The sequence below is a fragment of the Pinus tabuliformis genome, chromosome 1_2 (assembly GCF_031772625.1).
Source record: "Pinus tabuliformis cultivar Carrire ecotype Pingquan chromosome 1_2, CPIR1, whole genome shotgun sequence".
Taxonomy (NCBI): Eukaryota; Viridiplantae; Streptophyta; class Pinopsida; order Pinales; family Pinaceae; genus Pinus; species Pinus tabuliformis.
Genome location: NC_142298.1, coordinates 110,227,942 through 110,241,765, shown reverse-complemented (window position 1 = coordinate 110,241,765; position 13,824 = coordinate 110,227,942). Strand labels below are relative to the sequence as shown.

General features: G+C 34.3%; 1 protein-coding gene across 1 annotated transcript; it reads left to right on the top strand.

Moving 5' to 3' along the window:
• Positions 1 to 5,369: 5,369 nt before the first annotated feature.
• On the top strand, positions 5,370 to 13,316 carry LOC149204739 (CO(2)-response secreted protease-like). Its single transcript, XM_089393359.1, has 11 exons — positions 5,370 to 5,614; positions 5,867 to 5,958; positions 6,043 to 6,140; positions 6,214 to 6,372; positions 6,498 to 6,609; positions 8,563 to 9,121; positions 9,655 to 9,755; positions 9,952 to 10,194; positions 10,338 to 10,452; positions 11,942 to 12,158; positions 12,620 to 13,316. Exons 1-11 carry the CDS (start codon positions 5,537 to 5,539, stop codon positions 13,177 to 13,179), a joined length of 2,334 nt encoding a protein of 777 aa, XP_089249485.1. The 5' UTR covers positions 5,370 to 5,536; the 3' UTR covers positions 13,180 to 13,316.
• The last annotated feature ends 508 nt before the right edge of the window (positions 13,317 to 13,824 follow it).

The window sequence follows — 13,824 nt, the reverse complement described above, 5'->3', positions numbered from 1 at the left end:
GTCCCGCTATAAACAGGATCTAATAATAATGAATTGTCTATCTACGCTTTCCTACCTTTCTTTTTTTCCACTTTCCGCCAGCCTTCATTATTGGGCATGGCTGTTACAATAGTCATTTGTGCTTCGTTTGTGGCAGCCAAGAGTTATTTTTCATAATCTGAGCTTTCTGTAGAGTATGCTCGCTTGCTGCCTCCAATTTCTTGCCCTGGGGTGTGTTTCTCACATTGCTGCTATGGGTTGCTTATCTTTGGATCTATTGCATATTCAATCAGGTTTTCATCATTCTATAAGTTGTGTGAAATGCTTTCTTTGATTATTTATGGATTATTTCTTCCATCTTCTACTTCTTGAAGTATACTGGTGGTTTCTGTGTTTTTTTCCTCTTCTATATCTTCTACCCATGTGGCTGAAAACTGCCATCCTTTCGGCTTTGGTGGCTGTCTTCTTTTCCTATCTTTTTTGTTTTGTGGGCATGCACTCTAAAGATGACCAGTTTGTCGGCATATGTGACAGCGGAAGGGAATGTTTTTATAATCAAGTGGCTGTGACCATTGCTTTTCATTATGGAGTAAGAGAATGTGATTTGGTAAACCTTGACTCAGATCAACTTCCACACAGATCCTGGAAAAAGTATAGATATCCTTGGATAGGCGCTCATTGTCTACTTTTAGGAATTTCCCCATGGTGTTGCTGATTCCTTCCAATACTTTGTAGTGCCAAAAGTGTAGAGGTAAGTTATATAATTTTATCCACACTGGTATTTTGGAAACCACCATGCTGTTTGGGTCGAAATCCGGGAACCAAGATGTCATAAAAGGCTAGCATTACCCGAGAACCATGGTCCCCTGTTTAATGCATATTCCTTGTCCTTTATGGTGTCCAATTTGACAATAAAGAATCCCTTTGAACATAGATGGATATCACAGTTTTCTGTCCATATGGAGTAAATCCATTGACGAAGGGCTTCCGGTTTGGGCCAAAAACCATTAAACTTGCATATCACTGCTTTAGTTAAATAATCAGCATGTATTTCATTTACCTCAGGTATGGCGATTGTTAATGCAAGGTTCTGTGTTGTCTGCTCAACAATGTAGGCCCCTGGGGTTGTAGCTTGCTGTTCTATTTTCGCTTGAGGTTCCATCTTCCCTTTTACTGCATCTTTGAAGGAAGCAGGTCCTTTTGAGCTTGTGCCGGAATAGCCTCCGCGGAGTCTTGTGCTAAGATAGATGGTTGAGTCATTGCCTATACCATATTCTTTTAGCTTGTGCTCCTCCTGCAGTACTTTCCCTATGTAGAGCAGGAGTTGTTTGCATGGTGGGATTCCAGTCCTTTCTTGTATCCTCTGTTTGAGTGTTTTTGTCGCCTCCCATTTCCCTATCTTGATGCATATTGTGTTCCCTCCCATGGATCTGATAAAGAGAGTACTTTTTCTTCCTTCGAGCAGATCCGATGCAGGTGCTTCAGGCTCCAATGTTGGGATGTTTTGCTGATCCGGCACAATCATCGCATCTCTTTGTTGCCAGCTCCGTTCTATGGTCTGAGGCTGTGATCCAGAGCTGAGAGGAGGTTTTTTGTTATCAGGCATCCAGATCTGGGTTTGGTGTAGACTGATTTGTTTATTGGGCATCAAATCCATTTGGTTAGTGGTGTATTTGAGGTTTTTACCTACATTCTGCTTGCCGTTTTGTTCTTCTTCAGCACATTTTTCCTTTAGTTCAGGCCAGAGGGGTATCTTGGCAGTTGCATGCCCCGAAATCTATGCTGCATGCTGCGATCCATGGCCAAAAGGAGGCTGTTGGTGTGCAGGCCGCGCGTCCCATGACCAATCACGCGCGTCCCCTTCCGGCGAGATAGCCGCTCTCTTGTCTTTACATTTGTGGACGGCTGGTTGATAAGAACCAGGGTCTAGCCTTACGGTAGATCTGTGTACCACACCATAAAAATCGCCCCGTTTCAGGAGGAAAGAGCGTACCCTTGATCTGAATGGGGATCGATCTTCCGCGGTGTATTCACTCTCTGGTTCGGGTCGAAGCCAAATTATCAACTCAGATTCCACTAACCCAGCTATCGATTTCCTGTTGGGGCTTCGTGCTGTTCCATTATAGCCCCATTCTCTGGTTTGTAGTGCTATAGCGGCGCCGATCTCTGTTCCAGAAACCCACATAAAAAGGAAAAAACCAGTAATCAGCGCAGGATATTTGTCTGCAAAATTCTGCGGCGGCTTCTCTATCCCCAAAGGGACGACGATTTCGTCTTCATCAGTTGCTGCCGCATAGCAAACTGTCGAGGGCACGATCCGCGAGCGTCTCAAAGGCAAAGCCGACCCATTTAAGCCGATCGGTGATTTACCAGCTAAAAGCTCCGACTGAGGAACCACGGCATGCAGCAGAGCCGGCCGGGTTTCCACCTCCGATCTTCTTAGAAACCCCAACTTCAGCAAAGAATAAGAAACCCCTACTCTCGACGGCGCAACGAAAGCCAGCGATAGTCGTGCGGATTCAGGCTTTAGGTTTAAGGAACCACCAAAAGTTTGGCAGACGCAGGAAAAACGAAGCGAAGCCATTGCCGTCGCAGAGATCTCCCCAGCTTCCTCTCTCAAGGGTATCCTTTCCAGGAGTCCAATTAGTATTAATATTTATTTTAATTAATATTAATATTAATTAATACTAATATGCCTATATCAATCACATTTATTAATGTAATTATGTTAGTAATTATTATAACAACATTTTGTATTTAAATAACTTCTCTAAGAACATAAATCTTGTAATTTTAATCTTTTCCAACCATGATGAATTGTGAAACTTATGATGATTTAGGTAATAACTCCTATACATACATGTAGTATACATCAAATCATAAATCTTATTATCTTTCTCTTAATAGTTTGTCTTATAACTTAATAAATATTATAATTTAATAAATACATTTTTAAATTATTCTATATTTTAAAGATTTTGGTGAAATAATTTTAAGTCAAATTTTATATTTTTGTTATTTAAAATCTATTTCTAAATAAATAAATGAATTTAATATTTTTAAAAATTACAAAATGCTCCAATTACACTCAAACAGACTTATGATTCCAATAAATTTTACCTAATTTAAAATATACTCACAAATTTAATATATATACCTAAAATCCTCAGAAACATAAAACAATTAAACTCATATATATATATATATATATATATATATATATATATATATATATATATATATATATATATATATATATATATATATATATCAGAAACATAAACTAATTAAACTATTATTACTTTTAGAAATAAGATATACCCTTCCGATTAAAATTGCATTTTTTTGGTCCTTGAAGTCCGTAAGCCCAGTCATTTTCAATCATTCAATTTTAGATGCATGTTTTCGGGAATATCCGAAGTGCTCTGAGTTCATCTACGAAGTGCTCTGGGCCGTTGTCAAAATAAACAATTGGAAAAGTTTTCTAAGGAATTTAAAAGTTTTTTTTGTTTTCTTTGTTTTTTTTATTTATTTATATAAAAATTGAAGATATTCATGTATTTTTTAAACGGAACTGAGTACATTTTATATTAAATTAAAAAGGATGATACTCCTGATTTTTAATTAAAAGGGACGAAGTATATTAAAATAGGAGTGAATCACATACTAAAATATTCTGAATCTCATTTTATGGTTATCATAAGCATTTCTAGAAGCTGAATCTCATTTCAATTCAAGATCCGAATCTCGACCATTCTGTCTGCCATTCATATTTTTTAAACGAAAAAAACCAGGTTCATTTTCCAGTAAATAAGGATTGTATCATTGCATCTTATTTTCTTGTTTATATACAGTGCTTCTGGAAACATAATCTCCCTTCCACTTCTGGGTTTGCTCTGATTCGATTCTCATGCAGCATCCCGCCCACCATCGCTTCATCAATAGTCAAAAAGTAAGCGCATCATGTCGACCACTAGGCCAGCCCACGAGAGTAATGACTATAGCAAGAAGAAAATGCCCAAAGATTCCACCAAATAGTTGGACACCACTTGAATTGAAAGGCCCACTGTCCATGATTTTCCACGAGACATGACTTGTAGTTCCTGCATTCTCAAAAATATACCCGCACTAGTTGACGCAGTGGCGACTTTGTTTTTGCGATAAGGGTCTCCAGCGTTGCTCGGGGTTGCGTCGGATCCCAACTCTGATTTTCTTGCGTCTATCTCAATTGTAATAAGCCATCATCAGATCCACTGCACACCGCTCACCGTGATCGATTTGTTTTTCTATTAAACTCTAGGACAGAAAACTAAGATTCTATGCAAGAACATGTTTATTGCATTACAAAACATAGATATTTATACAAAATTTAACTAGTAAACCTAGAGGGGTTGTTTATTGCATTACAAAACACAGATATTTATACAAAACTTAACTGGTAAATCTAGAGATGTTTTAGAGAGGTTGTTTATTGCATTATAAAACACAGATATTTATACAAAACTTAGCTGGTAAATCTACAGAGGTTTTAGAGACGATCATTAAATTTCTATCTAAATCCGCAGACTATCTCCCACTCCCGCAGACTGACATTGATGACACGCCAACTTGCTACCCACTATCGCGGTCGTACGATCAGGGCTTAACTCGCTGCTAACTATCGGTAAAATAAATGGGCAAACAATCTTATATATCATGCAAGGACAAACAATCTTATATATCATGCAAGGACAAAACACATTGACACACAATATCATTCTGTAAGAAAAAATGTGCAATGAAAAGAAATTGACTTATCATATTGTAATACAAATGAAATGAAAATGTGGCTGACATATTCACCAAGCCTCTTGGAAAGTGTAGAGGTAAATTGTGTATTGTAAAAAATCCAAATTATGTTGTAACTCTCGGTGAGACTTAAACCAGCAAACTGGTTAACACGTAAGTCATAATTAAGGGGAGGTGTCACTATTGAAATTGTGTATAACTTGCAATGTTTAGTAATAAAAAGAACCAGCTTTGAGTGTGGATTCTGTTTTCTAATACTCTACCCCTGCATCCTCTCACACAAGTACTTCTAGAGAAACAATGAAACAATTCTCATCCAGATTGATTGTCTCAATGGGGTTTAAGTTTTAGTTTGCATTTGCTTTTCAATGCAGCTTCCTGTTCTTTTCTGTCATTACTGAAAATAAAAAAGAAAAAATATTTGAAAATATAATTCTTACTTGTATTAATTGTAATTTAAACACACGGTCCATAATATCCATAATTTTCCACCTGACATGATTTGTAGCTCGTGCGTTCTCAAAAGTATACCCGCACTAGTTGACGCAGGGGCGACTTTGTTTATGCGATAAGGGTCTCCAGCCTTCCTTGGTGTTGCGTCGGATCCCAACTCTGATTTTCTTGCGTCATCTCAATTGCTAATAGCCATCATCAGATGCACTGCACACCACTCACTGTGATCGATTTGTTGTTCTATTAAACTCTACCCCTCCATCCTCTCACACAAGTACTCCTAGACAAACAATTCTTATCCAGATTGATTGTATCAATGGGGTTTAAGTTCTATTTTGCATTTGCTTTTCAATGCAGCCTCCTGTTCTGTTCTGTCATTGCTGAAGATAAAAAGGTACGAATATTTGAAAATATAAATTTTACTTGTTTTGATTGTAATTTTTTCTATGTAAAAAAGTTTGTTCTTATTCTCTAGAGTTGTTGTTTAGATATAGTTGATTCTTAAATTCCTAATTTCCTCAAATTACTTCTGTTTTGTCTCCAGCATCATTCCAATTTGAATCATGTCGCGCCCAGAAGTGTAAAATCTCTGTAATTATGTCAGAGTTATGCTAATTTCACCATAAGTATTCCACTCTGTATGCAGGTATATATTGTGTACATGGGGAGTTCACTCAACAATAATAGGGAAGAGCTTGTAACGAGTCATCTGGAGGTTCTTTCGTCTGTTCTACAAAGGTATTAAATGAAATATCCAAATTTCAGAATTTAGCTGTACAGATATTTGTTGTTAATTGATTTAACTTTTCTGAACGTTTCCAGTCCCGACCAAGCAAAGCAATCACTCGTTTACAGCTATACATATGCCTTTACTGGATTTGCAGCAGTACTATCCAAAGAACAGGCGACTACATTAATGGGTACGTCCCCATGACTTATTCATAACTAGTGAGAACCCAGTCTCCTATTCTGACAACTCAAATGATTTAGCAGGGAAACCAGGAGTATTGTCAGTGTTCCCTGATCCAGTGTTAAACCTTCATACGACACACTCATGGGAATACCTAGAAAAGGAACTGGTCATGCCGATGTCTTATTCCAGAAAACCAGACAATTCTGGTGCTGATATCATCATAGGACTTCTAGATTCAGGTATGATGTCATATTTGGCTTTTAGTTTTATAGAGAAAATTTCAATTGGTTCAGTGAACTGGGGTCGGGAGATTCTTGATCATGCAATTACAGTAATATACATGTTATGTATGAACCATCCTCAGGCATTTGGCCGGAAGCAGCCAGCTTCAGTGATAAGGGTATGGGCCCTATTCCTCAACGGTGGAAGGGAGCGTGCGTGAAGGGAGATGATTTCAATGCTTCCAATTGCAACAGGTGGTTCATACATGTGTCTGTATTTTGCATTCTTCTTAGATTTTTTATAGTTCAGTGACTGGTTGATTGTTTGAGATTGTATTTTGCATTTTTCTTAGATTTGTATAGTTAGTGACTGTTGATTGTTTGAGATTGTTATTCTTAATTATTTGGATTCTCATCTCATAACGTGAAAAAGAATAACACTCATGAAAACCATAAGAAGATAGATGGTTAGTTTAGTTGGTGGAATTTTTATGGTTAAAGCACATCTATTATTATTAAAGATAGATTCAATTCTCTTTATACTCTCAGGGTGAGGCTCCCCGTTGAGCCAATCATCCTTTCAAGCTTAGTTACCAAGTTCGGCCCTATTGGCCATAAAAATCGGTTGAGCCAATCATCCTTTTCAAGCTTAGTTGCCAAATTGGCAGTATTGGCCAGAAAAATTCGAATGAAGTCGGTTGAGCCAATCATCTAGTTGCCAAATTGGCAGTATTGGCCATAAAAATTCGAATGAAATCGTTGAGCCAATCATCCTTTTCAAGCTTAGTTGCCAAATTGGCAGTATTGGCTATAAAAATTCGAAAATACACCGGTTGGACTGAAAATTGGAATTAGGTAAGTGCTTTGTGTATATAAAATTTAATATTAAAAAAAAAAATCGAATTGGGTAAAAAAAAAATCGAATTGGGTAAGTGCTTTGTGTATATAAAATTTAATATTAAAAAAATGTTATAATAAATTATAAATGGCATTTTAAAAACAATTGTGACGAAATTTGGTAAAGTTTTTAGTTAATATAAAGTTTAATATTTAAAATTTTAGAAAATAATTATGATATAATTTATTAATGATTTTTGTTAGTAAGAAATTCAATATTTAAAAAATAAAAAAAACATGAGTTTTATAGTAAAAATATAGTAAATAGTAAACAGCATATTAAAAAAATTGCAATGGTGAAAAATAGTAAATTTGATATTAAAATATAGTAGAAAATATTAAGTTTGTAGTAAGTAAAAATAATAAATTCCAAAAAAATAATAAATTCTTATTTATAAATATTTGTAAAATATATAATATCAATTTTTTTCTATTGAATTTATATAGTGATATTCTTTTTCAACATTGGTAAGTATATTTGTTATAGTGATATTCTTTTTCAACATTGGTAAGTATATTTGTTATAAATATTTGTAATCTCCATTTTTTTCCATATTGAATTTAATAAACTTTTATTTATTTGAATTTTATATAATAGTATTTTTTTTCAAATTTGGCAAGTATGTTTAGTACACGTACACTCTAGCAGGCTTCCCCACCCTTAATGAAATGGAAAACTATGAATTAAGTTTCGGTGTGCTTCTCTCCTGATGTCTGTTTTGGATTGAGTAGAATGTGCAACTTTTATGTGCAACCCTCAACTCCTTAAGCAACTCTTTGAAAGTGTCATTTCAACAGGATAGCTAAATCTACAAGGATTGATTTAGGTTGTTTTAGTTATTATAATAATGTTGTTTTTCATTTTTAAGAGTTGTATTAAAATTTATGATTTGAGGTTGTTACTCTTTTAGAAAAATATATTGTTTTATGGTTTTTTTAATAGAATTATATAATATTAGATACATCTATAATATTTGTAATTGTTTTAATATATAAATAATTAGTTCATAAAAATAGAAAATAAAAATAGAAAAAAGCTTTTAAAATTTTGAAAAAATCTTATTTTATGAGATATATACTTTCCAATTTTTTTAATATTGAATTTTAGATAGTTGATTTTTTTAAGAATTAGAATTCGTATTTGGTAATAGACTTGCTAAATACAAATATTCTATAAACATAATAATCACCCATATCTAAACCTTAAACCACATTAAAAAAATAAATGTAAAATCTCCTTCGTTCCCTTCCTGTCTGTTCTCATATCATATGATTTATAGTTCACATTTATAATTCACATAATGTGAACAGGAAAATAATTGGGGCCAGATATTACTCAGGCGGGGAGGACGATGATATGATGAAAAATATTAAACAGAAATCGATACGGACACAAACAAGGAGTGCAAGAGATGAACAGGGGCATGGCACGCATACAGCGTCCACTGCAGCAGGGAACATTGTGGACAATGCAAACTATTATGGTCTGGCAAGCGGGACAGCAAGAGGCGGACCAGCCAGTAGTTCTACAAGAATTGCCATGTATAGGGTATGTTCACCGGATAATGGGTGTCCAGGTGTACAAATTTTAGCTGGCTTTGACGACGCAGTTAAAGATGGAGTGGATATTTTATCCGTTTCACTTGGACCTCGGTCCTACATCCAGCATGATTTTGTGGAAGATCCGATAGCTATAGGAGCATTTCATGCTACTCAGAGAGGAATTCTGGTTGTATCCTCTGCCGGAAACGAGGGACCTGACTCTAATACGGTCGTCAATACTGCCCCATGGATGTTTACAATCGCGGCATCCACAATCGACAGGGATTACCTATCAAACGTTGTGTTGGGGAATGGTAAGATTGTTAAGGTGAGAACTACCGAACTACTTAACAAGGTCAAATGAACTTAATAGTATTAGTATTATAAGTTTAAATTTCACTTTACTAGTTTGATATAATCGTTTTTTTTATAAAGTGTTTTTTAGATTGATCACATTATAAGTTGCTGGTCCAGGTTTTGAATCATTTAATATAGTTTATTCAGTTTATTTTGAAGATAAAAATTTATTAAAGTTAAATAATTTTAATGTTAATCAGTAATTTATATATAATTAATTCAAAAATTCTTATCAAAATAAATATGAATCACAAAAATCTAAAATCAAACATTATCATTTTTTTTTTTTTTAAATTCAACTGCTTATTGATAAATTCGAAAGCTTAATCTTGAAAGTATGGAAGACTATTTAGTATTCAATGTGGCTGAAAAAACTAGCAGAGCTTCATATAACTTAATTTAAACAAACATGATGTCAAAACCATTAATGTTTCAAATTGTGAAGGATTTTTACGCGATGTATCATTCTGTAATTTATTATGCTTATATTGTGTGCGCGCTCAGGGGAAGGGCATCAACTTCTCGAATCTTAGCCACTCGGCCGTGCACCCTCTTGTGTACGCAGCAAGCATTCCTGCCAAGTCCAGTTCTGCATCATCTGCGAGGTAAATTATGCAAAAAATGTCACAACAATTTGCTTTTCTATTTTTAGGATTTGTTCCTAATGAGATTGGGAAATCTAGTCGTTGCTGAAATTCATCATCAAATCCTTTAAAATAACACACGGTTCACAATTTTTTAGGTTAAATGTAGGATTTTTTTATAATTTAATTTGTCATGGAGAGGGGATCATTGTTGCAGAAATTGTGATCTAGACTCTTTGGACGCAAGAAAAGCGAAAGGAAAGGTCGTACTTTGTTTTGGCAACGGCACAGAAATATCGAGGCCATTGATGAAAGAAGTAGTCCAGGACGCGGGAGGCATAGGGATGATTATTGTGGATGATTCACAAACATCAGACGCAACTAACTACGGTACATTTCCAGCGACCACAGTAAGTGAAACGGCTGCAATGGACATATCTTCTTACATAAAAACTGCCAGGTGCGTCCACCCACATCGCCTAGCCTTGCTATATAGCCTAATATATTCGAGATGTGTCGCATCATCATATAGATGAATTATACATTTGGGCAGATCCAATTACTGTGTGACTCTTTATAATTGTCCAAGTTCTGTCATGATAGAATGCCTGTCGCTACAATTACTCCAACTCAGGCGGTCACAAAATACAAGCCAGCTCCCGTTGTTGCATATTTTTCTTCAAGGGGCCCTGGACGACTCACCCAGAACGTTCTCAAGGTACGCACTGATCGACTTCTAGTCTATTTAGCTTTTCAACCTCATTGAATAGGTTATAGTTAATACTTTTTGGTGTTTATTTTGTAACATGGTGTTCATAATTTTAATTAATTAGTATGTAATTATTAATAATTAAATTGGCTTTTAATTGCTATAGTACATTATTATAGGGTTTAATTTTATATTAAAATTGGTAGGTTTTTCAATTAGATTGATTAATGAAAAAACATATTTATTTAAAAATGGTTATTTTTATAATTAAATTGATTAATAAAAAGAAAATTATAAATCATATAAATATGAATTATGTTTTTTGACATATAATATTAGGTAGTATTAGTAAGTCATAGAATTGGTTTATGACAATCGAACAAAGTCAATTTAAATATTTTGACATATAATATTAGGTAGTATTACTAAGCCATAGTATTAGTCTATGACATTGCAATACAACGAATTTAAAAGTTTTTACATATAATATTAAGTAGTATTAGTAAGCCATGGTATTGGTCTATGGCTTTGTAACAAAACCAATTTAAAAGTGAAAAATCTCCATAGTAAATTGGAATGAATCTCTATAGTTAAAAATGTTGTTACATTTATATTTAACTTATATATTATCTGTTTTAATAATAATAATAATTTAAAATAAAATTATAATTTAATAAATTTTTATGACTTTTTTAGTTTTGGTAAATATATCATGAGTTAAGTTAAGTCTCACTAGCACAACAAGTTGAGGATATGCCTCCTTAGTAAAGAGGTCAAAGATCAAATCTCATTAGATTGATTTTACCTTGTACTAAGAGATGAAATAAGTATTTAGATGTTTATCATTATTTATCACTTATTAATTTTTTTATAATGATAATAATAATAATTTAAAATAATATTATAATTTAGTCAATTTTAATGACATTTTAAATTTTGATAACATAAAATATATTCTATTATAAATCTTTAAATATTTATCATTATTTAATTTATAACCACATTCCTATAAATTAAATAGTTAATTAATTAATTTTAATAAATCCACTATCATTACTATTAAATCTAATCATCTTCCGTCCAGTAAACTTTCTTTAATTTTACATTTTTATAATAATAATTTCTTTCCCATTTTAACCCTAATTTTTTAGTTCTATTTTATCTTTTTCTAATCCCAGAACCGGATCTTAATTTATTTTTTATCTGCAAAGGCTGCGTAGAAATAATTTTTAATCCCATAAGGAGAAAAAAAATTAGAACTAAACTTTTATTTTATTTTATTCCTTTATATGCAAAGGGTACGCGGAAATATAATTCTTTAGAACTTAATTTACTGGAAACTTAAGTAATCAATATTTTTAAAATATATATTTGCTTTATTATTAAAGAATAGACCATTAAAATTCCTAAAATATAAATGGCATAAAAAGTTGACTATCCCGTTCCGATATATTTTTTTATGTGAAGATGATCACCACATGGGCTTTTTAACGTGCAGCCGGACATAAGCGCACCAGGTGTGAACATACTTGCTGCATGGATTCCCACCGAGGAATCTTCCGACACAGTTCCTCCTGGGATGAAGCCTTCCCAGTTTAACATTATATCTGGAACATCCATGGCGACTCCTCATGTAAGTGGAACCGCTGCATTTGTGAAATCTAGATATATTGCTTGGAGCGCCTCTGCTGTCAGATCAGCCCTGATGACTACAGGTACTTTATCACATTTTGTTCTTGAAATTGAAAATGTAAATACCAGACCGACCAACATCTGGAGACTTTGTTTTCATTCTGAAAATACCACGTATCTATGATTTTAGAGACGCTAACTTTAAAAATATGCGGCTTGCCAATGCGCATTAAATTAGTAGAGTTGTATAGGTTTATAGTCAGATAATCTGCGTGTTAAAATCTAAAAATAAGTATATATACAACTTGGTTCATTTAAAACTTATTAACAAATTATTTATTTAATAAACATATACAACCTGGCTCATTTAAAACCATTAACAAACTACTTATTTTCAGCGCTAACTCTAAGTCTCAATTATAACTACTTATTTTCAGCGCTAACTCTAGGTCTCAATTATGGAAATATGTGTTGAAACAAAGTTTTTTTTACAATTTGAAAGCTGCTAGAGTTTCTAACATCCATACTCCAATCTTTGTGGCAGCTGTTTCAATGAACAATATGGGCAATTCGTTGACTACTGATACAGATATGCCTGGGACACCTTTTGATTTTGGAAGCGGAGTAGTGAATCCAATGGGAGCTCTGCAACCAGGACTTGTATACGAAACATCAACCGAAGATTACTTCCACTTCTTGTGTAATTACGGTCTTGATTCTTCGCAGATAAAGCTCATCGCAGGGAACGAAAGCTATAAATGCCCAACTGGGGCAAAGGTGGATTTGATCAGTAACATGAACTATCCAAGCATAGCCATTTCCAAGTTAAATGTTGTGAATGGGAGCACAACCATAAGCAGAAGCGTCACAAACATCAGTCCTGATCTCGCACCCACTTACAAGGTTACCATCGGTGCACCTCCCGGTTTGAATGTGAAGGTCTCTCCACAAACTCTTCAATTCTCCCGGGCTTCCACTAAACTATCTTTCAATGTAGTTTTTGCACCATCGAATGTTGCCACTAAAGGATATGCTTTCGGTACCCTCACTTGGAGCGATGGAAAACATAATGTTCGCACTCCTTTCGCAGTAAATATTGTGTGACCACTGCAATTTAAGAGTAGCCTGCCTTATGTATTTTGTAATTTAAATAAAGCAAGCCAAATGGACATGCGCTAAGCGTTGTCCTCGCCCTCTTCTGTGATGAAATATATCTAGCGGTAATTATTTTGGCTGAAGTCTAAAATCTCCAATCTGATCTTACCAAAACCTAAATCTCATCCATTCTTATGTTTCATTTTAGAGTTATTGCAATCTTTTAATTAGTGGAAAATGTTAGGCTTGCAATCTCAGCGTCATATTGTTTAGAAATCTCATCTTCTTTTCTTTTTAACTCGCCAAATGCCAAAGAGGATAAAATGTGTGTGAACGCATAAACCATACCGTAAGATCCTCGTGCAAGCTTTCTGATTGGCCGGATTCGACGACCATAATAGAAAGCTTCAACATGGTATTCCTTTCAACGTACAGCACGGTCACAAAAATGAGTGAATACACGATAGTATTCATGATAAGCTGTATCAAATCTTTACCTACACTGACCCTGGAGAACTCATAGCGTCACGGTTTAAAGAAAAATGGGACAAAATCCCAATTTAAGGCTACATCAAGGTGATTTGACTGACTTATAATGTTCATGAGGGTAGAACTTTAGAGAAAAATAGGACAAAATCCCAATTTAAGGCTACA